Consider the following 22,719-nt stretch of genomic DNA (forward strand, 5'->3'; position numbering starts at 1 on the left):
TGGGGACGAACACGGCGCAGCCAGAGGCGCTGACAGGCTAGGGAGAAAACCACTGGCAGCCGTGGGCACCCCACGCCCTGGGAGTGAGGCGGCAAGGGACAAGTCTCCCGCCCCCTAGACTTGCCTCGCAAATACTTGCGGGTCGAGGGCGCGAAGGCAGCAGGATGCAGCGATAGACTTGGACTAGGTGGTCCAGGCTCTACTTCCAAGTGGGCCATTGACAGGCGGGGCGGCCCTCAGCACAAAATCACCAGGCTGGATGCTCCAGGGTTTCCCAACATTACTCGCTCAGAAGAATCATCTGGGGAGCTAAGCTCCTTAATGAGAAAGATTCCCAAGCCCCTCTTCCAGAGAGTGAAGTCACTGGGATTGGGCTGGGCCCAGCCAGGTGTTACTAATAATCAGACAAGTTTGGAAAACCCTGCGAGTGTAGATGACCTCCTGGTATGCTCTTTATAAGAACCGATTTTCATATTAAAATAGGTTTCTTTTAACTCAGTGAAGCCGGGCGCGTTTTCCTGGCCCACAACCAAGCCACTGAAGGCCCCAGAACACTTCACTCTCAAAAGGTCACGTGAGGCTGGCGCGGTAGCTCACGCCTGTAATCCCAGCACGTTGTGAGGCCGAGGCCGCGGATTGCTTGAGCTCAGGTGTTCGAGACCAGCCTGGCCAACATGGCGAAACTCGGTCTCTACTAAAAATACAAAAACTAGCGGGGCGTGGTGGTGCCCGCCTGTAATCCCAGCTACTCCGGAGGCTGAGCCGGGAGGATCGCTTGAGCCTGGGAGGTGGAGGTTGCAGTGAACCGAGATCGCGCCATTGCACTCTAGCCTGGGAAACGGAGCAAGACTCTGTATCCAAAAAAAAAAAAAAAAAAAAAAAAAAAAAGTCACGTGAGCCGGGGTCACCGGAGGCATCCCCCAACCGACTGGGCTTCGGAAAACCAAGGGGCGCACGCCGCCCCGCCCCGCCCCGCCCCGCGACTACAAGTCCCATCGCACCCCGCGCTCGCGCACACTACGCCAGAGCAAGATGGCCGACGCGGCGGCCACAGCTGGGGCCGGTGGCTCCGGAACGGTAAGGGCAGGAAGCGCGGGCTTGGAGCCGAGAGAGTTTGGGTATCCTGCAACTTTCCCCTAGACTGAGCAACAAGATAATGCCCAGAAATTCAGCCCCATCATGAGCTCCGACTGCCGGAGGGTCTTTTCAGGCCGTAGGCGCCCCCTCCTTGGGACTTGGCTGCGGCCTCCGGAGTTGGCGGACCTGTGTCTTGATTGGCTCGTTCGCTGTTGGGGGTTGGGAGCCCGGAACACCCCCTGATTGGTCTGAAGATGCCGTTTTCGCCTTCTTATTGGCCGGCCAAAGTTGAAAGGCATTCCTGTTTCAAAATATTTAGCTTTCTTACTTTTTCGTGCTGTTATCTTTTGCCCTCCTCTCGTAGAAAGTAAAAGACCTGCTATTTTATCTCATTGGGACCGTACGTTTTAGGTAAGCGGAAAAGTGGTCTCTGTATTTAAAGCACCTTGGGTGCTCAATTTTTACTCAGTTGGCCAAGATCTGTAAATCTAAACATTAAGCACTGATTTTTAAAATAAAATTATTTAGTAAAATAACTTTACTTGCCGTTGACCACGTATGAACTATGTGATTGCATCCTTCTCCTGTGGGTGAAAATCTCTCTGCTGATTCACAGAGATCGGGAAGTAAACAGTCCACTAACCCTGCCGATAACTATCATCTGGCCCGGAGGAGAACCCTGCAGGTGGTTGTGAGCTCCTTGCTGACAGAGGCAGGGTTTGAGAGTGCCGAGAAAGCATCCGTGGAAACGCTGACAGAGATGCTGCAGAGCTGTGAGTACATGGAAACACTTGGCCTTGGAGTCAACCCCAACATCAGTTCTGTGCCCTGCTTTGTGATAGTATTTGAGAGGATTTAAGAAACAAATAAACTTTTTTCTTGGGAGAAAAAAAATTTTTTTTAATGTAAAAAGTTGAGAAAAGAAAACAGCACAATGGGCCGAGTGTGGTGGCTCACGCCTGTAATCCCAGTACTTTAGGAGGCCGAGGCAGGTGGATCACTTGAAGTCAGGAGTTCAAGACCAGCCTGGCCAACGTGGTGAAACCCTGTCTCTACTAAAAAACACACACAAAAATTAGCTGGGCGTGGTGGCGGGTGTCTATAATCCCAGCCACTCAGGAGACTGAGGCAGGAGAATCGCTTGAATCTGGGAGGCAGAGGTTACAGTGAACTGAGATCGCACCACTGCACTCCAGCCTGTGAGGCTCCATCTCCAAAAACAACAACAACAAAAACAGAAAAGAGCATAATGAAGTGACTTACAGGCTTTAGAATCAGATAGACTTGGTGTACATCATCACTCTGTCACTTAATAGCTTGAGCAAGCCACTGAATCTCCTGAACCTCAATTTCCTCATTTCTGAAATGGGATAACAGTTTGTACCTCATGGAGTTGTGAGTGTAAGTGAGATGTGTATATAAAACATTCAGTGCTGGGGAGATTTTAAGCTCTTGGTGAGTTATGGGTGCCCTTAAGGACTTTTGTTGGGGAGTCAGGACTAATTCCCCATGCAATAGATGTCGTCACATTATGTAATGAAATGCTAGATTATGTGATACAAAGAATGAAGGGGAAAAGCCCCCCCCTTTTTTTTTTTTTTGAGACAGAGTCTCACTGTGTTGCCCAGGCTGGGGTGCAGTGGCACAATCTCAGTTCACTGCAGCCTCCGCCTCCCAGGTTCAAGCAGTTCTCCTGCCACAGCCTCCCAAGTAGCTGGGATCATAGGCGTGCACCACTACGCCTGGCTAATTTTTGTATTTTTAGTAGAGACAGGGTTTCACCATGTTGGCCAGGCTGGTCTTGAACTCCTGACCTCAGGTGATCCACCCACCTTGGCCTCTCAAAGTGCTGGGATTACAGGCATGAGCCACTACACCCAGCTGAAAAGCTACTTTTAAAAGGAAATGTGTTGAGATTTAGAAGCCCGGGTGTGGTCTTACAGAGGCTTTTCTGCATGTACAACATATTTCCCTGTTTTGAACTTTTGGGGGATGGGATGGGATGAGGGATGGAAGTATTTACGGTGTTTCTTAGGGATCAACAACTGTGAAAGGAAGTAGGAGAAAGGTTTGGGCAGAGGGAGATGTGGAGTGCAATGCAGGCCCAATAAAGAAGTGGACAACTTAGCCAGGACCCCTGGAGCATTATTGCCCATCAAGCTGAAAAGGCCCTGCCTTTATACTCAGGTCTTGATCAAACACTAGATGTGGGCTACCCCAGGAAGGGTGATCTTGGGCAAGTTGGCTCTCTGCAGCTGATGTTTGGCACTTTTAAATACCAAATGTTTTCCTAAAGCAGTGATCTCAATCACTGTGGCTTCAGAACTCCTATATTTATTTATTCTTATTAATTAGAGATGGGGTCTTGCTGTGTTGCCCAGGCTGGCCTCAAACTTCTGGACCCAAGCCTCCCACATAGCTGGGACTACAGGCATGTGCCACCACACCCAGCTCTCAGAATCCCTTTATATTAATAAACATTGAGGACCCCAAGTAGCTTTTGTATATGTGTATTTGCCACGTTAGAAAAAACAAATTTTGGAGCTAGGTGTGGTGGCTCACACCTGTAATCCCAGCACTTTGGGAGGCCGAGGTGGGTATATCGCCTGAGGTCAGGAGTTTCAAGACCAACCTTGCCAACATACTGAAACCCTGTCTCTACTAAAAATACAAAAAATTAGCTGGGTGTGGTGGCGGGCGCCTGTAATTACAGCTACTCGGGAGGCTGAGGCAGGAGAATCGCTTGAACCCAGGTGGTGGAGATTGCATTGAGCCAAGATCACACCATTGTACTCCAGCCTGGGCAACAAGAGCAAAACTCCATCTCAAAAAAAAAAAAAAAAAAAAAAGAAGAAAAAAAGAAGAAATTTTGAAAATAAGAATGTACAATCACATATTCTGTTATTCATCAGACCCATGATGTCATCAAAAGTCACATAGACTCAGGAAAACTACCTGAGAGAATGAGAGTGAAAAAGTCAAATAATGACTTAATTTTATTATGAAAATAGTTTTGACCTGTGGACTTTAGAAAAGATTTTGGGGCCTACCACAGGTTCCCAGGCTACTACTTTTTGAACTTTGTCCTAAAGGAATGAATTAATAGTTCCCAAGAGATAAGAATGCAGTTCTTGGAACAATCTTGGAATTTAGAGTTTAAAAGTCATGTCTAGAGGCTGGTATTAGTGACTTGCTCAGTGTAGCAGGGGAGTTGGTGGTAGGTGGTAGGTCTCTTGTTAGACACCCTTCCCTGTCAAGTACCACTTGCTTTTATTTTCTGAGCCACTGGGCCCCTAAAGTAGGAGTTCTTTACCTTTTGAGACCCCTTTGTACATTTGATAAAATCTGTGGACCCATTCCCCAAAAAATGCTTTTTTTGTGTGTAAAATTCAGCACAGCTTCAGAGTATTCATGAAACCTCCCGTCCACCTTGGAAGCTCATTCACAAAGCCAAGCTTCAAAAACTCCATCTTAGAAACCTTCCCCCTTTCCCCAAAAGACTTTAACGTGACTCTTAAATAGAGGTTCAGCTTCAGGCAGAAGAAAGAAAAATTGCCCATCAGAGAATAAGACCTTTTTGTGTGTGTGGTAGTGAGATATACATAAAAAAAGTATCATTTTAACCATTTTTAAGTGTACAATTCAGTGGTATTAAGTACATTCACAATGTTGTGCAGCCATTCACATTATTTCCAGAACTTTTTCATCATTCTAAACAGAAACTCTGTACCCATAAACAATAACTCCCCATTCTCCCTCCCCCTCCATCCCCTGGTAACTTCTAATCTACTTTCCATCTCTGGGTACCTCATATAAGTAGAATCTTTATTTGTCTTTTTATGTCTACCTTATTTCACTTAGCATAATGTTTTCTTTTTTCTTTTCTTTTTTTTTGAGATGGAGTCTTGCTGTGTCTCCCAGGCTGGAGTGCAGTGGTGCCATCTCGGCTCACTGCAACCACCTCCACCTCCCAGGTTCAAGCGATTTTCAGCCTCCTGAGTAGCTGGGATTACAGGTGTGTGCCACCTCACCTGGCTAATTTTTTATATTTGTGGTAGAGTTGGGGTTTTGCCATGTTGGCCAGGCTAGTCTCGAACTCCTGACCTCAAGTGATCCACCTGCCTCAGCCTCCCAAGTGCTGGGATTACAGGCATGAGCCACCACACCTGGCCTTAGCATAATGTTTTCTTTTTCTTTTCTTTTTTTTTTTTTTGAGAAGGAGTTCTCACTCTGTCGCCCAGGCTGGAGTGCAATGGCACAATCTCTGCTCACTGCAACCTCCTCCTTCCAGGTTCAAGCTATTTCTCAGCCTCCCGAGTGGCTAGGATTACAGGCGCCTACCACCAGGCCTGGCTAATTTTTGTATTTTTAGTAGAGAAGGGGTTTCGCCATGTTGGTCAGGTTGGTCTCAAACTCCTGACCTCAGGTGATCCACCGGCCTTGGCCTCCCAAAGTGCTGGGATTACAGGCCTGCGCCACCACACCTGGCCTAGCATAATGTTTTCAAAGTTCATCTATGCTATAACATTACCAGAATTTCCTTCCTTTTAAAGGCTGAATAATATTCCATTGTATGTATACAGCACATTTTGTTTGTTCATTCACCTGTTAATGGACACTGGGTTGTTTCTACCTTTTGGCTACTGTGAATCATGCTGCTGTGAACATTGGTGTACTAGTAGCTGTTCGAATCCCTGCTTTCAGTTCATTTATGTATATACCTAGGAGTGGAATTGTTGGCTCATCGGTAATTCTATGTTTAACTTTCTGAGGAACTGAGAATAAGTTTTATGCCTTTAATCCCCTCTTAGACATTTCAGAAATTGGGAGAAGTGCCAAGTCTTACTGTGAGCACACAGCCAGGACCCAGCCCACACTGTCAGATATCGTGGTCACACTTGTTGAGATGGGTGAGTATACCTTCAGTTTCCAGTTCTTCGATGCAACTGGGAGAGGAGTCCCTAGGAATCAGGCATGTCTGCTAAGTGTTCTTGGTTTCCCTCATGGTTCTCTTGATTTGCTTTGAGCTTGAGAGAGTTATCAAGAGAGATTCCTCTGAACACATCTAAGAGGCCTCATAATTCCCTGTTAGGGAATTCTGCCAGAGCTTCTTTTGCGTGGCTGCAAGATCATTGAGTTGAGAGTTTAAGCCATTTGTCCATACTACTACTGTTCTTTCTGTATTCAATATCCAGTGGTCTGGGCAGTGATTTTTGTTTTCCTGTCTCTTAGGTTTCAATGTGGACACTCTCCCTGCTTATGCAAAACGGTCTCAGAGGATGGTCATCACTGCTCGTAAGTGACTTTGAACTGAGGTACTTAGCAATTTTTCAATTATTGCTTGTGGAATGAAGTAATTGAATATGGTAGGGATTGGATTAGTAGCTACTTCCTTGTTGTGGGCTCTGTTCCAACGTTTGGGGCTACCTACAATACAATCTTTATTTGGGCTAGTCTGATTAGCATGTGAAATTCAGTCACCAAAAGGTAAACTATCTTTGAGATATTGCTGTGTTTCTTGTGTTCTAGCCCCAGAAGGGCAAATGATGCTGCTTGGAAAAATGAAAGTTCTTGTTCTTCTTAGATTAAGGGTTGGTAAATTGTGGCTTATGGGCCAAATGCAGCCTGCCTCCTGTTTTTGTAAATAAAGTCTTATCGGAATGCAGCCATATTTACTTATTATCTGTGGTTGTTTTCATGCTATAATGGCATAGTTTAGTTGTGGTAGAGACTGTACCACATGCAAAACCTAAAGTATTTATTATATGGCCCTTTACACAAAGTTTGATGACCTCTACTTTAAGTAAACCTGGGTGCCATAAGCTGAGTAGAGAGTAACCAGTTTGGGCTTGTAGGACCTGGAGAGAGTTAACTGGATTTTTTTCTTTTCTTTTTTTTTTTTTTTTTTTTTTTTTGAGATGGAGTCTTGCTCTGTTGCCCAGGCTGGAGTGCAGTGGCACAATCTCGGCTGACTACTGCAACCTCTGCCTCCGAAGTTCAAGCTATTCTCCTGCCTTAGCCTCCCAAGTAGCTGGGATTACAGGCACCCGCCACCACACCCGGCTAACTTTTATATTTTTAGTAGAGACAGGGTTTTACCATGTTGGCCAGGCTGGTCTCGAACTCCTGACCTCGAGTGATCCGCCTGCCTCGGCCTCCCAAAGTGCTGGGATTACAGGTGTGAGCCACCGCACCCCGCCTGGATTTCTTCTTTAAAGTCACTTTTTTCTTGTTGGCATTTTTTTAAAAACTCCCTCTCAACATAGCAGTGGAAGGTGCCATTTTCAATCCCCTCTTGTTATCATTAAGCTCACACTTACTGTCCCCAGCTCATTGTTCCTTTTTGTTACCCAAGGTCTCTGAAAAGAGAACCAGCAGCCCATGTAACCTGCGTAGCTCCTCACATGCTGTTTTACGTATTTACTGTGGCCACAGCCACCCACCTCTACCTAAGAGGCTTGTGGGCAGATTGTTGTCAAAGGGAACGTCAACCAAGATTAGCCAGCAGGGCTGGGCATTGTAAGCCATCAAAGACCTATTATCGATTGAAATACAAAATGCAACTTGTTTAGAAAATTGAGGTCTGGCATTTTTTTGAGAAAAGGAGGCTTTGGGGAGAGACCATAATCTGTAGAAATCAGGGTCTTGGGTGGAGGGGTAATCAGTTGTGACTCTGTTGCAGCTCCGGTGACCAATCAGCCAGTGACCCCCAAGGCCCTCACTGCAGGGCAGAACCGACCCCACCCGCCGCACATCCCCAGCCATTTTCCTGAGTTCCCTGATCCCCACACCTACATCAAAACTCCGGTGAGTGATGAAGCACTGGGACTGTGCGTGGTGTAAAGCATGGAGTCAGTTCCTACCGACTGTCACGTGGCAGAGTCCAGTCCAAAAGCTTGTTGATGAAAGAGTGGTTCAAAACTCAGAATGTGGCCGGGCACATTGGCTCACATCTGTAATCCCAGCATTTTAGGAGGCCGAGGCAGGAGGATCACTTGAGCCCGGGAGTGCAAGACCAGCCTGGGCAGTAGAGCAAGACCCTGTCTCATTTGAAAAATAAAGAAAGAAAGAAAAAAAAAAAAGAATTCAGATTATCTTTCCTCATTGAGAAACAATTTGGCAAATGAGAATTATGTTCTCAAGTTTGCCAGCTAAAGTATAATTAACAAAGAAATTGAAGCTGGCCCCAGTATTGCCTGTCCTACTAAAACACAAAAGTACATAGCCACATAGGAACAAGACTGAAAAGGTATTCCACTAAATGTTCATAGTAATTTTGGGTTGAGATTATAGGTCATTTTGTTTTGTGTTTACTTTTCTGAGTTTTCCAAATTTTCCATAATAGGAAAATTATTTTTTCAACTGGGGGAAAAGTTACTTTAAAAATATTTAGTAATGGCCGGGAGCGGTGGCTCATACCTTTAATCCCAACACTTTGGAAGGCCGAGGCAGATGGATCACCTGAGGTCAGGAATTCAAGACCAGCCTGGCCAACACAGTGAAACCCCGTCGCTACTAAAATTACAAAAATTAGCTGTGCGTGGTAGCATGTACCTGTAGTTCCAGCTACTCAGGAGGCTGAGGCAGGAGAATCCAACCTGGGAGACAGAGGTTGCAGTGAGCTGAGATTGCGCCACTGCACTCCAGCCTAGGCGACAGAGCAAGACTCTGTCTCAAAAAGAAATAAATAAAAATTAGTAATGATAATGAAATGGAACTTATCACTCTGAGCTCTAGGTCTGAATGAGGAGAAGATGAATTATCCTCTGTGGTTTGAATGTGTTCTAATTTGCCTGAATGGCAGTTTTACCTTCTGTTGGGAAGGTGCCCTCCCACGCTTCCTTTGCTTCTGCCTGCATACCATATAGTGATGGCCATATAGTGCATCACTGCATACCATATAGTGATGGCAAGCCCTCACGTCCTCTGGGCATTTTTCCATACCTTAGGGTGGGGGAGAGGGAATAGTAGCTGCCCAGCTAATGCATCATAGCCCTTGCCCTTGCCCTTGGTCAGATCTCTCTATTAGTTTCCTGGGCTGCTGTAACAAAATGCCACAAACCAGGTGACTTAGAACAACAGAAATTTATTGTCTCACAGTTCTGGAGGCTAGAAGTCTAAAATCAAGGTGTCATGCTCCCTCTGAAACCTGTAGGGGAGTCCCTCCTTGCCTCTTCCTAGCTTCTGGTGGTTGGCCAGCATTCTTTGGCATTTCTTGGCTCATAGATGCATCACTCCAGCTTTCTGTCTTCACATGGCATTCTTTTTTGTGTGTGGTGGGGGGGCAGAGGGGGAGACTGGAGTTTTATTATTACTCAAATCAGTCTTCCCCAGCATTCAGGGAGCAGAGTTTTTAAGGATAATGTGGTAGGTCGGGGGAAGCCAGTGAGCCAGGAGTGCTGATTGGTCAGAGATGAAACCATAGGGACTCAGGGCCGGGCAAGGTGGCTCACGCCTGTAATCCCAGCACTTTGGGAGGCCGAGGTGGGGGGATCATGAGGTCAGGAGATCGAGACCATCCTGGCCAACATGGTGAAACCCCATCTTTACTAAAAATACAAAAAATCAGCCGGGCATGGTGGCGGGCACCTGTAGTCCTAGCTACTCGGGAGGCTGAGGCAGGAGAATAGCGTGAACTGGGGAGGCAGAGCTTGCAGTGAGCCATGATTGCACCATTGCACTCCAGCCTGGGCGACAGAGCGAGACTTTGTCTCAAGAAAAAAAAAAAAAAAAGAAATCATAGGGACTCAGAGCTGTCTTCTTGCACTGAGTCAGTTCCTGGGTGGGGGCCACAAGATCAGATGAGCCAGTTTATTGATTTGGGTGGTGCCAGCTGATCCATCAAGTGCAAGGTGTCTCAACACTGATCTTAGGAACAGTATAGGGAGGGTCAGAATCTTGTAGCCTCCAGCTGCATGACTTCTAAACCATAATTTCCAATCTTGTGGCTAATGTTAGTCCTACAAAGGCAATCTAGTCTCCAGGCAAGATGGAGGTCTTCTTTGGGAAAAGGAGTGTCACTGTCTTTGTTTAAACTCTAAACTAAGTTTCTCCCAAAGTTAGCTTAGCCTACGCCCAGGAATGAACAAGGACAGCTTGGAGGTTAGAAGCAAGATGGAGTCAGTTAAGTTAGATCTCTTTCACCGTCTCAGTCATAATTTTGCAAACGTGGTTTCAGTCCTTCCCTTTGGGTTTTATAACACCTTAATCTTAAGGTGTAGGCTGTGAAGATGGGAAAAGGCCATCAATTGCTCTGGCTTCTTCCAGCTGACAGGGCACATTATGGGAATGGGAGTGAACCCCAAGGTGAGAAGAGTGGAACTGGTTTGCAACTGTCTGAGTGTACTCATGCAGGCCTGGCTGGGCGTTCATGGCTTGCATGGCACAAACATTAGTACTCTGTAGTTTTACTACAGTGTTTAAGCAAAACAGCCCACTATAAGGTAAATAACGAGTCCTAGGATGAGGAGTACAATTCCCAATTTTAAAAGCAAAGATTTGAAAGCACTAGTTTGGGGACTTCTAACCCACAAAGACTTTAGAATTTAGTCTAAACTGCAGAAAAAACCTCAAGAACAGCTAACAACAGTGTACTATAGTTTTTCTTTTGAAGCATAATTTTTCTCTCTCCAGTCCCCATTTTTATTAAAAACAAATCATGATACAACTGATTTGTTTACAAAATAAACTTTAGTCTTACTGTACTTGGCCCGATTATTTGCATAAAGTGCAACAAGAATAATTATTTTTCACTTAGACTTTTTAAATTGGCTTTGATAGAACTCTGTTCCATGAAGAATCTCAGATAAGACTTTTTAAAAGCCGAGCCCAGCCATGGGTTTGTACCCTCAAATACCTATGAGTTGGGCAAATTTGTCTCCTCTTGAGGTCCCAAGATAGCTTGGGGTTCCTGAGCCTGTTTGAAAGTGACATTCTTTACTTACCACAGGTCAGGAACCTTGTACAGAGACTCTGTGTGGACGGGGTATAAGGCCAGATTCCCCAGCGGGCTTTAATTGGCTATATAAGTCAACTTTGATTCTTTAAAAAAAAGCATGCCATTCCAGTCAGAGCCTTGGTAAAATAACCAATTTCTCCAACTGTGGCCTGTTACAAAAGAAAACAGATTCTTATTGCACTTATGCAATTAGCTATACTGCCATAAATTGAGAAGATTCACAAATAGTTTCCAAATTCTGGAGAAATCAGGTAGAGAGGAACAATATGCTGTAAATTTTGTTCACAGGAGTTTATTTTACTCACATGATAAAAGTTGCAAATAGTTCTAAAGAAATAATTTCTCTTGACTCTGAAAACAAAAGGTTTAGCAATGTTTAACACATTAGCTCTCCATGAGAGTCCTAGAAGTTTGTTTTTTTCCTCTATTCCAATAGCACAGTTCTTAAAGTTATCTGAGACCTGTACTTAGAGTCCTATATTTGATTATAAACTGCATTTTGAAAAGGACCAAAGCAAGATAAAATGTCTGTGGATGACAAAAGTCTATAGCCACTATTAAAGCTACAATTGACTAGGAATTTTGGTTACTTCCGTGGCATACAACAATTTTACATAACAATTATAATTATTAATGTACACTAAATTATATCAACATTATAGAAGTTTCCCATAATTTTGGACACATACTAAGAATATATTTATACAAATACAGTCTAAAGTAAACCAAACACCATTCACTCTTCTATTTGAAAGTTTTTCCTCTATTCTAATGTCACGATCTCCAGAGTTATTAATCAGAAACCTGCATTTATTAGCACCTGTTAAATTTTACAGCTGATTATAAAACCATCTTTTAAAGAGGACCAAAATGAGACAAGTGTATGACAAAAACATTTTAGGGCAGCCACAGTTAAAGGCACAATTGGCAAGGAAATTTGTTACCTCTGTGGCACACAGTCTGTTAACATAATCATTATAATTATTACTGATAACATACACTAAGTCATATTAGAATTATAGAAGTTTTATGTAATTTTGGAACATATACCAATAACATTTATACAAGTATAGACCAAAGAAAAGAAAGCCAAACACCATTTCATATTTGACAGTGCCTCTTGTATGATTTTGTATCAGATATGCCAAATGTCATTTTTGGGCTTTAGAGGACCTAATATCTAAAATGTTAGGTTAGAAAGAGACATAATTTTTAAATGGATTTTGGAAAGTTTGTCAAATATCAAAGGTTTAAAACACTGGATATCACAAAATAGAATCCCAGGTCACCATAAGTCATTCGTTTAGCCAAAATGATAACTCCAAAAAATTTTTTTATAAAGAAAAACTTTTACTCTGTTAGAGAGACTTAGCTTTCCAAACAAGACTCAATGAAGATAGCATGAGGCCAACTGAATCTGTCTCTTCTCTCCCTCTCCTCTTTTTTTTCCCTGCCATTCACCCAAAGGAGAAAAGAAAACCCTTTCATTATCTTTTAACATTACATAAAAATCATCTTCAGAAGAGAAAAACAAATTTCATATTTGCACTAGCGCATCTTTAATGTTAAAGCTAGTTTTTTAAATAAAATTTTATATCTCTACCCAGTTTTAATTAGTTTGACCATACGGTAAGATTTTCATAAACTTTTTAGAACCCTTTACAATTTTCCACCAAACAGTAGGTCAATTTTCTAAGAAAACCCTGTTATTCAGACACATGGGTCCAGATTCTGGCCCCACATCAGTATGATTTTAATGTTTTAGCCTACAGAAAAAAGCTAAATAATTTCTTTTAAATCTTAGCCAACTTGTTGATACCCACAGAATTTTTACACAATCAACCCTTTACAAACCTTTTTCACTTTGCTTAAATCTTCAGTTTCGATTCTGTTACTCTCTTAGGTTAAGACAATCTTTTTTTTTTTTTTTTTTTTTTGAGACAGAGTGTTGCTCTGTTGCCAGGCTGGAGTGCAGTGGCGCGATCTCAGCTCACTTCAACCTCCACCTCCCGGGTTCAAGTGATTCTCCTGCCTCAGCCTCCCAAGTGACTGGGACTACAAGCGCCTGCCACCAAGCCTGGCTAATTTTTTTTTTTTTTCTTAAGTAGAGACGGGGTTTCACCATATTGACCAGGCTGGTCTCGAACTCCTGACCTTGTGATCTACCTACCTTGGCCTCCCAAAGTTTTGGGATTACAGGCATGAGCCACCGTGCCTGGCCAAGACAATCTTTAAAACCCTCTGAACTAGACAAAATTATATTCCCTTTAACAAAAGCTATGGCTAAAGCTATGCCAAGTTCACATGGCATTCTCTATCTCTGTCTTCCTGTGGCCAGCTTCTTAGGAGGACACTAGTCATATTGCACTAGGGACCCCCCTTACCTTAGTAAGACCTCATCTTCACTGTGCTTACATCTGCAGTGACCCTATTTCCAAATAAGGTCATATTGTGAGGTACTAGGACATATCAAAAATGTTTTTTGTGGGGACACAGTTCAACCCATAACATTCTTTAACTCTTTTATATAGTGTATCCCTATCTGTAACATTTTTTTTTGAAACAGGGTCTCACTTTGTTGCCCAGGCTGCTGGAGTGCAATGGGGCGATCTCAGCTCACCACAGCCTCGACCTCCTAGGCTCAAGTGATCCTCCCACCTCAACCTCCCGAGTAGCTGGGACTACAGGGGTGCACCACCATGCCCAGCTAATTTTTGTATCTTCTGTAGAGACAGGATATCACCATGTTGCCCAGGCGGGTCTCAAACTCCTGGGCGCAAGCAGTTCACCCAGGCATGGGTACATACTCCAGTATATGTTTGCTTATTTATATGAATATTATAATGTAACATTGTACAAAATAATGTACAATTAAAAGATAATCTTACCCTTTTAAAATGTTCAGGAAACCTATAACCTTTTCTAGTGGGAGCAATTGCCTCTGCTTCTTATTTTTTGAAATCATAGGGTTTTTGTTTGTTTTGTTGTTCTTGTTTGTTTTGTTGTTGTTGTTATTTTATAGAGATGGGGACAGGTTTTTGTCTTTCTGTGGTGCTCAAGCTGGTCTTGAACTCCTAGCCTTAAGTAGTCTTTGCACCTTGGCCTCCCAGAGTGCTGGTATTACAGGCATGCACCACTGTGTGCTCAGTCTTTTTTTTAGAGGTGGAGTTCTCGCTCTGTTGCCCAGGCTGGAGTGCAGTGGTGTAATCATGGCACTACAGCTTTGAACTCCCGGGCTCAAGCAGTCCTCCCACCTCAGCCTGCAGAGTAGCTAGGACCACAAGCACACGCTACCATGCCAGCCTAGAAATCTTGGTTTAATACTTGATGGAATAGTAAGTTGGAGGTCAGAATCTAAGATTAGTTTATTTTGATACTTTAATGGCTCTCATAGTTGAAAATGGTACAACACAAACATATGTAACATCATTGGCTGCTCTTAATAAATCATAAAACTAATTTTTTTCATCCTCATTTACTCATTATCCAAAGAATTTGGTTGAAAATTTTCTATTAAATTTCTAATTTATTGAGTGCCAAAAGTTGTCTTAGGAATCATTACAAGATTTTGCATTTTAATGTTTTTAACAAGTACAATATGTTCAAAATCCACTCATTTTATTATTGGGAAGTTTTGGGGTTTTTTTGTGGGGGGTGGACAGAGTCTCACTCAGTCCCCCAGGCTGGAGTGCAGTGGTGTGATCTTGGCTCACTTCAACCTCTGTCTCCCAGGTTCAAGCGATTCTCATGTCTCAGCCTCCCCCAAGTAGCTGGGATTACAGGTGCCCACCACCACGCCTGGCTAATTTTTGTATTTTTAGTAGAGACCGGGTATTACCATGTTGACCAGGCTAGTCTCAAACTCCTGACCTCAGGTAATCTATCCGCCTCGGCCTCCCAAAGTGCTGGGATTACAGGTGTGAGCCACCACACCCAGCCTTTTGGGAAGATTTTTAACATGTCAGAAAATTCTGTTTCTTTGTTTAAGTACAGATGTGAGAACTGTATAGGTGACACACTTGAACTGATGGTGACAACAAAGAAACATTTCCAGGTGCCTTCTTTAAAAATGCTATCTCAGCCTGTAATCCCAGCACTTTGGGAGGCCGAGGCGGGCGGATCACAAGGTCAGGAGATCGAGACCATCCTGGCAAACACAGTGAAACCCCGTCTCTACTAAAAACACAAAAAAATTAGCCAGGAGTGGTGGCAGGCGTCTGTAGTCCCAGCTACTTGGGAGGCTGAGGCAGGAAAATGGCATGAACCCGGGGGGCGGAGCTTGCAGTGAGCAGAGATCCCACCACTGCACTTCAGCCTGGATGACAGAGCAAGACTCTGTCTCAAAAAAAAAAAAAAAAAAAAATGGTATCTCAATATCATGAAGAGTAGTTACTTTATTGGTCGTTGTTAAAATGTCACCATTGCCATTACCAATTAAAATGTTTTCCGGCTGGGCACAGTGACTCACACCTGTAATCCCAGCACTTTAGGAGGCCAAGGTGGGTGGATCATCTGAGGTCAGGAGTTCAAGACCAGCCTGGCCAACATGATGAAACCCCATCTCTACTAAAAATACAAAAATTAGCTGGGCATGGTGGCACGTGCCTGTAGTCCCAGCTACTCAGGAGTCTGAGGCAGGAGAATCTCTTGAACCCAGGAGGTGGAGGTTGCAGTGAGCTGAGATGGCACCACTGCACTCCAGCCTGGGTGACAGAGCAAGACTCTGTCTCCAAAAAATAAAAATAATAAAATAAAAAGTTTTGGCTCATTTCTCATTCTGATCTCAATCATTTTCACTCCATAACTTGATTGCAAGAAAGCTCATAATTAGGAGGAAGAGTAGCAGCCTGCCATTTTCTTGGTCACTTGCACGTATAATAAGATCTTCAGCCTCTCTTTCTTTGAGGGAATCTTTTTGGAACAATGTATCCATATTGTGAGGATTGATTTAATAAGATGGGATGGTATAATCCACAAGTCCACATAGGCAGCCACTCCCATACTGCAGGAGGTCACATTGCGCTGATGGAACCTGTGGTCCCCGTCAGGGCTTCCCTGGGGGCACTCCCACTCTTTTTCAGGATGCATCTCTTAGACCCGAGACCATCTGTCATGGGAGCTGAATGAAGGCTCCAAGACAATCTCTACAGTAAATATTTGTACATTTCTTAATTTTTAATTAGAAATGAATATTAATGTAGTTACATTGTTTTTCCACCTTTCTACTGTGCTTTGGTGATCTTGGCTCTAACTAATAGTATTGGGTCATTTAATTTAATTTAATTAATTAATTTATTTTTTGAGACAGAGTCTCGCTCCTGCTGCACAGGCTGGAGTGCAATGATGCAATCTCGGCTCACTGCAACCTCCGCCTCCTGGGTTCAAGCGATTCTCCTGCCTCAGCCTCCCAAGTAGCTGGGATTACTGGTGCCCACCACCACACCCAGCTAATTTTTGTATTTTTGGTAGAGACGGGGTTTCGTTATGTTGGCCAGGCTGGTCTCAAACTCCTGATCTCAGGTGATCCACCAGCCTTGGCCTCCCAAAGTGCTGGGATTACAGGCGTGAGCCACTGTGCCTGGCCTGGTATTGGGTCATTTTAGAGAATAGGGCATAGCAACAGCAAGCCAGGGAGCTGACGAAAGCAGAATGATACTTCGGCATCACCCCAGTGTCTTTGCTATTCTCTTTGTAGACGTACCGTGAGCCCGTGTCAGACTACCAGGTCCTGCGGGAGAAGGCTGCATCCCAGAGGCGCGATGTGGAGCGGGCACTTACCCGTTTCATGGCCAAGACAGGCGAGACTCAGAGTCTTTTCAAAGATGACGTCAGCACATTTCCATGTGAGAGTTGCCCCACTGTGTGGACCCTGTCTTATTTGAAACACTCACATTATCTTTTCTTTCTCTCAGCATGGTAGAAAGAAACAAATAAGCTTTTGTCCTTCCCTTGGGTACAGCTTGCCTCTCAGATTTCTGGCTCCCTTCCCCAGGTCTTAGGAGTCTGTCCTTAACTGATGACTCCAAAACAGTAATGGTCTCTGTTGGGACTGGCCGCTTGAGGTCCATAGAGTTACCTTGAGGGTAGCCTAGGCCTAGGCATCAGAGACACTTGCTGGCAGCCCAGGTAGTAGAAGGAACATTGGCATCAGGGGCCAGTTGCCCGTCGTGATGTTCCCTCATAGGTCCCACCTCATTTAACTTGGCATCTCAGCACTATTTGGCCATGTTGACCAAGCTACTTCATTTCCATAGACCTCAGTTTTTACAAATGTGAGTGAGGGAGGTTGGTTTGGGTGATTCATTCATTCAGCAAGCTCCTGTGGAATGCCTGCTGTGTGCCTGGCTCTGGAATAACAGCAGCTGCTGGTTGTTAAGTGCCAGATACTGTGCTCATCACTTCCCATACATTATCTCATTAAATCCTCTTGTGAGCCTCTGAGTTGGGAACTGATATATCACTACCTTCGTAGGAACCCTTCAATGAGGCACAAGAGAAGAGAAATGAAGTCACTTCCTCAAGGAACATGGCTAGTAGACATCATTCAAACCTAGCTCTTACTGCAGGACCCCACATCTGACCCACAGCAAAAATAATTCTGGAGTTTTTGTGGGTTTTTTTGAGACAGAGTCTTGCTTTATCATCCAGCCTGGAATACAGTGGCGCAATCTCTGCTCACTGCAACCTCCGCCTCCCGGGTTCCAGCGATTCTTCTGCTTCAGCAAGTAGCTGGGACTACAGGCAGGAGCCACCACACCCAGCTAATTTTTTGTATTTTTAGTAGAGACGGGGTTTCTCCCAGTTGGCCAGGTTGGTCTTGAACTCCTGAGCTCAAGTGATCTGCCTGCCTCAGCCTCCCAAAGTGCTGGGATTATAGGCATGAGCCACCACACCCAGCCAATTCTAGAGTATTTTCTAACAGTCACATTCTACCATAGAAGTATACACAGAGACTTTTTCTTTTTCTGTTTTGAGACAGGATCTCACTTTGTCGCCCAGTCTTGAGTACAGTGGCACAAACAGCTCACTGCAGCCTGGACCTCCTGGACTCAAATGAGTCTCCCACCTCAGCCTCCCTAGTAGCTGGGACTACAGGCATGCACTATTATACCTGGCTAATTTTATTTTTCCTAGAGACGGGATTTCACCATGTTGCCCAGGCTGGTCTCAAACTCCTGGGCTCAAGCAGTCCTCCTGCCTCAGCCTCCCACAGTGCTAGGATTATGGGCATGAGCCACCACACCCGGCCTTCTTTCTTTTAATGTTATTTTTTAATCAATTTCTTCCTCTCATCCTCATTGCTTTTTGGAAGAGTTAGAACTCTCATTTACCAGTGTGTCTTACAGCTCAGTGGACATGCATATATGCAGAGTGCTCAAATCCAGCCTTTGGACTTGAGTCCTTCAGGGTAAAAGAATCAATATTCCTGCTCTGGAAGTGAAGCTTAGAGGGGTTTAACTGACCTTGGGTGCAAGATCTCAAAACTTATGTGTTGCTAGGATTCTATCTATAGCCTCATTTCCATCTTATCTCAGTTGTACTTGGCAAAAAGTAGATTCTGAAGTCATGCTGCCTGAGTTAGAATCCCATTCTGCCATTTTTAGCATGCTTGGGAAAGTCATTTCACCTCTCTGTGCCTAATCGTACTTAATAGGATGGGAGCAAGGATGAAAGATAACATGAGTAAAGCCCGTAGAACATTGCCTGGCCTGTTGTGTAAGCACTTGGAGCGAGTTAGCTAGTATTATCTTCTGGTGCTGCTCACTGATTTGTTGTGAGGTTCTAGGACTCTAAGCCAGCTGCGAGGTCTCTGTGACAGTGGACTCATGCCTCTCTTCCAATTCGCCAGTGATTGCTGCCAGACCTTTCACCATCCCCTACCTGACAGCTCTTCTTCCGTCTGAACTGGAGATGCAACAAATGGAAGAGACAGATTCCTCGGAGCAGGATGAACAGACAGACACAGAGAACCTTGCTCTTCATATCAGTATGGTGGGTTCCACCTTCTGCCTACCTCAGAGTATCCCCCAAACTGTCGCACCCTGCCCTCAGTCTGTCACCCTGGGACCTGGACATGATCGACCTCAGGTCTCTTTGGCTTTCTGTTAGGGGCCTGCATAAGGGCTTGCGTGATGATCCAGATGTGACCCGATCTCCTGCTTAGAGACACATCCGTGTCCTGGGGATTCACTCATTCATTCAACAAATACAGTTCCAGGTGCTGGGGTATTAGTAGGAAGCTAAATAAACAAAATTCCCTGTCCTCATGGGGCTAATGAAAAATAATAATGAGGAGATAGGAAGTGGGGATGGGAATAGGAGGGATGCAGTATTAGGTAGAGTGACCGAGAAGGGGGCATTTGAGTAAAGACCGGAAGGGAACAAGGCATGGACATGTCTGGGGGTGGAGCCATTCTAGGCAGCAGGGGCAGCAGATGCAGAGGCCCTGAGGCAGGAGCTCCCCTGTTGTATTGAAGAACAGCAAGGACATCAGGGTGGCCAGAGTGGAGTGAACAAGGAGGAGAACAGTAGGGGTTGAGGTCCGAGAGGGCCCACGGGGAGTCAGATCTTATAGGGTCTTAAAGGTTAGATTAGACACTTCGCCATTTACTCAGTAAGGTGGACCCACTGGAGATGTTGAGCAGAGGAGGGTCAGGATCCGAGGTAGGTTTGCTAACAGGGTCAGTCAGGTTGCTGTGCTGAGGATGGGCTATAGAGGGCAGGCAGAAGCAGGGAGACCAGTTAGGATGCTGTCACAGTAAACTGAGAGATGGTAGGAGGAGCAAAAATAAGGAGATGTGGTCACCTAGATTATTTGGTCAGATTCTAGATCACTTTCAGAGCAGAGCCAGTTGATAGAGTAGATATGAGAGTTAAAGAAAACGGTAAGATTTTTTGCCTGAACAATAGGAAAGATGGAATTGCCTTCAGCCAAGATAGGAACAACCACCGGGTAGAACAGGTGTGTGGGGGAAGTCAGGAGTTGATGTTCGTGTCTTAAACATAGATGTGTTAAGTTTGAGATGCTTGTTAGACATCAGGCGGTGATGTCAGGTGAAGAATTGGATATATAATTGGAGTTTGAGGAGCAGTTAGGGCAGGAGATGCATATTTGGGAGCCAGCAGCCTATAGGTCGTGTCTAAAAACATGAGCGTGGATGAGCTCTTCCAGGGATGAGTGAGGATAAGAAGAGGAGGCACATTGAGTCCTGGAGCTGTTGCTGTGTGTAGAGCTTGAAGAGATGAGGAAGAACCAGCATGGAGGTGGGAGAACTGGAAGAGGGCTGTGTCCTGGAGGCCAAGGGAAGTAAGTGTTTCAGGGAGAAAAGAGCAATTAGCTGTGTCCAAAGCTGTGGGTGGCTCCAATGGTAGAAGGACTGAGAATTCAACCGTTAGATCTGGCAGTGTAGATGTCATTTGTGGCCTTGATGAGAGCCATTTCAGTAAGAATGAGAGCGAAGACCTGGAGTAAATTCAGAGAGAATGGGAGGAGAGAAGAGGAGTCAGTGAGTATAGACTTGTGCTGTCCATTACAGCAGCCACTAGCCACGTGTAGGTATTTAAATTTAAATTAATGAAATAAAACTAAAGGCCGGGCGCGGTGGCTCACGTCTGTAATCCCAGCACTTTGGGAGGCTGAGGCGGGCAGATCACGAGGTCAGGAGATCGAGACCATCCTGGCTAACACGGTGAAACCCGATCTCTACTAAAAATACAAAAAAAAATTAGCCAGGCGTGGTGGCAGGCGCCTGTAGTCCCAGCTATTTGGGAGCCCGGGGCAGGAGAATGGCGTGAACCTGGGAGATGGAGCTTGCGGTGAGCCGAGATCGCACCACTGCACTCCAGCCTGGGCGACGCAGCAAGACTCTGTCTCAAAAAAAAGAACTAAAAATCAGTTTCTTAATCTCACTAGCCACATTCATTTCAAGTGTCTGATAGCCACATACGGCCAGTGGCTGCTCTACTAGGCAGTGCAAATATTGAACATTTCCATTGGCACAGAAAGTCGTGTGGTGTTCCTGCAGTACAGGGAGGGAGAGTGATGCAGTGGTAACTAAAAGGGGGAAAATGAAGGAATTAAGAGAGGTGTTTTGTGTTTTTATTTTTTAAGATAAAAGAAATAACATGTTTGTATGCTGTTGGGAATGATCTGGTCAAAAGGGAAAATGGATACAGGAGAGAAAGAAAAGTCTGGGAATGATGTCATTTGGTAGATGAGAGGGGATGGGCCCGTGACCAAATGGAGGGACTAGCCTTCTTCTGGACATTTCATACCCAGGATAGGAGACAATATGTGGGTTCAGAGACAAAGGTGGGCAAGGAGCTGTTCTAGTCCTAGTTTGTTTTAGGGTATACTTTCTTTTCTGCTCACCGGTGTGTCATACTCAGCGAGTGAAAGGATAAGAGCGCCCTCTTGTTCCTGCACCCTTGGAGAAAGTGCCAAGTACAATCACAGAACCGCCAGAAGCTGGAATGCCCTCAAAGCTAATAGGGTTATATAGTCAGGTTACCATATTCAACCATCCTTTAAAATCAGCGCTAGTTTGGATGCCTTAGTGGCTGTAGTTAGACTGAGCAACCCTTATGTTCTCTAAGATGTGATACACCAAATGGCAGCCAGCCACTCTGGTTTGCTAGTGGAATATGCCTGTGCCATCTCTATTTGCTGAAGGTCTTATTTGCCTGGACATACTTTTTTTTTTAGATGGAGTCTCGCTCTGTCACCCAGGCTGGAGTGCAGTGGCAAGATCTTGGCTCACTGCAACCTCCGCCTCCTGGGTTCAAGTGATTCTCCAGCCTCAGCCTCCTGAGTAGCTGGAATTACAGGTATGCACCACCATACCCGGCTAATTTTTGTATTTTTAGTAGAGACGGGGTTTCACCATGTTGGTCACGCTGGTCTTGAACTCCTGACTTCATGATCCACCCTCCTTGGCCTCCCAAAGTGCTGGGATTACAGGCGTGAGCCACCACACCCGGCCTGGATATACTTTTTTTTTTTTTTAAATATTGAATTATTCCTTTCAGAATTAGGGCTGGGAGACCATGGCTTTAAATAAAGCAGAGGAAATTGTTATTGTACGCTTCTGTTAATTTGGGCTGAGATATGGTGATTGGGTCATGCACTAAGTTGAGGTTCACCTTATGAGAAAGAGGAATCATGTAAACAAACGTCATCATACCTTGTAAGTACAATATAGTTAAAGGGCTTGGACATGCATTCACTGACGGTCCCGTAGTGATGTGAGGTCATGGTGGTAATTGAACCTAAAGAGTGTCAGCAACTGCCTGAGGACTCTTGAATACCATGAGGCCAAGCCAGGGTTGCAGACAGCAGGAGTGTAGGAAGGCCTGAGTCTTAGAGTCAGACTTGCCTAGCTTCAAATCCAGACTGTGCTGCTTGCCACACGTGTGACCGTGATTGTGTTACTTTACGCCTTAGTCTATTTTCTTGTAAGTAGAAACAGAAACACCTACCTCAAGGGACAGGGGGAGCGTGAGATAGAGCTGGTATCTCTCAGGTGCCTGGCATGTGGCAGCTCCTAGCACACACTGCTCCCTCCCCTGCTGTTTTAGGCTATCTAACCATATGCCCTTCTGTGAAAAATAAAATAAAATGACTCCAAGACAAAGATTCTAGTGACAATTTACTGCAGTCAGTTGGACCTAATGTTATTTTGTTA

The 22,719-nt window shown here is 44.7% G+C and overlaps 1 protein-coding gene across 3 annotated transcripts in view; it reads left to right on the forward strand.

Annotated features, from left to right (window-relative positions):
* The first annotated feature begins 997 nt into the window (after positions 1–997).
* TAF8 (TATA-box binding protein associated factor 8) overlaps positions 998–22,719 on the forward strand; it is a 41,529-nt gene continuing 19,807 nt past the window's right edge. For all 3 annotated transcript variants that reach the window (XM_019029859.3, XM_055389628.2, XM_019029861.4), the window contains exons 1-7: positions 998–1,077; positions 1,694–1,850; positions 5,889–5,987; positions 6,310–6,372; positions 7,760–7,884; positions 16,731–16,878; positions 18,885–19,027. In XM_019029859.3, the coding sequence (XP_018885404.1) occupies positions 1,033–1,077; positions 1,694–1,850; positions 5,889–5,987; positions 6,310–6,372; positions 7,760–7,884; positions 16,731–16,878; positions 18,885–19,027 (780 nt within the window). In that variant the 5' untranslated portion in view covers positions 998–1,032. The remainder of the gene's footprint in view (positions 1,078–1,693; positions 1,851–5,888; positions 5,988–6,309; positions 6,373–7,759; positions 7,885–16,730; positions 16,879–18,884; positions 19,028–22,719) is intronic.

Source organism: Gorilla gorilla, chromosome 5 (assembly GCF_029281585.2).
Source record: "Gorilla gorilla gorilla isolate KB3781 chromosome 5, NHGRI_mGorGor1-v2.1_pri, whole genome shotgun sequence".
NCBI lineage: Eukaryota > Metazoa > Chordata > Mammalia > Primates > Hominidae > Gorilla > Gorilla gorilla.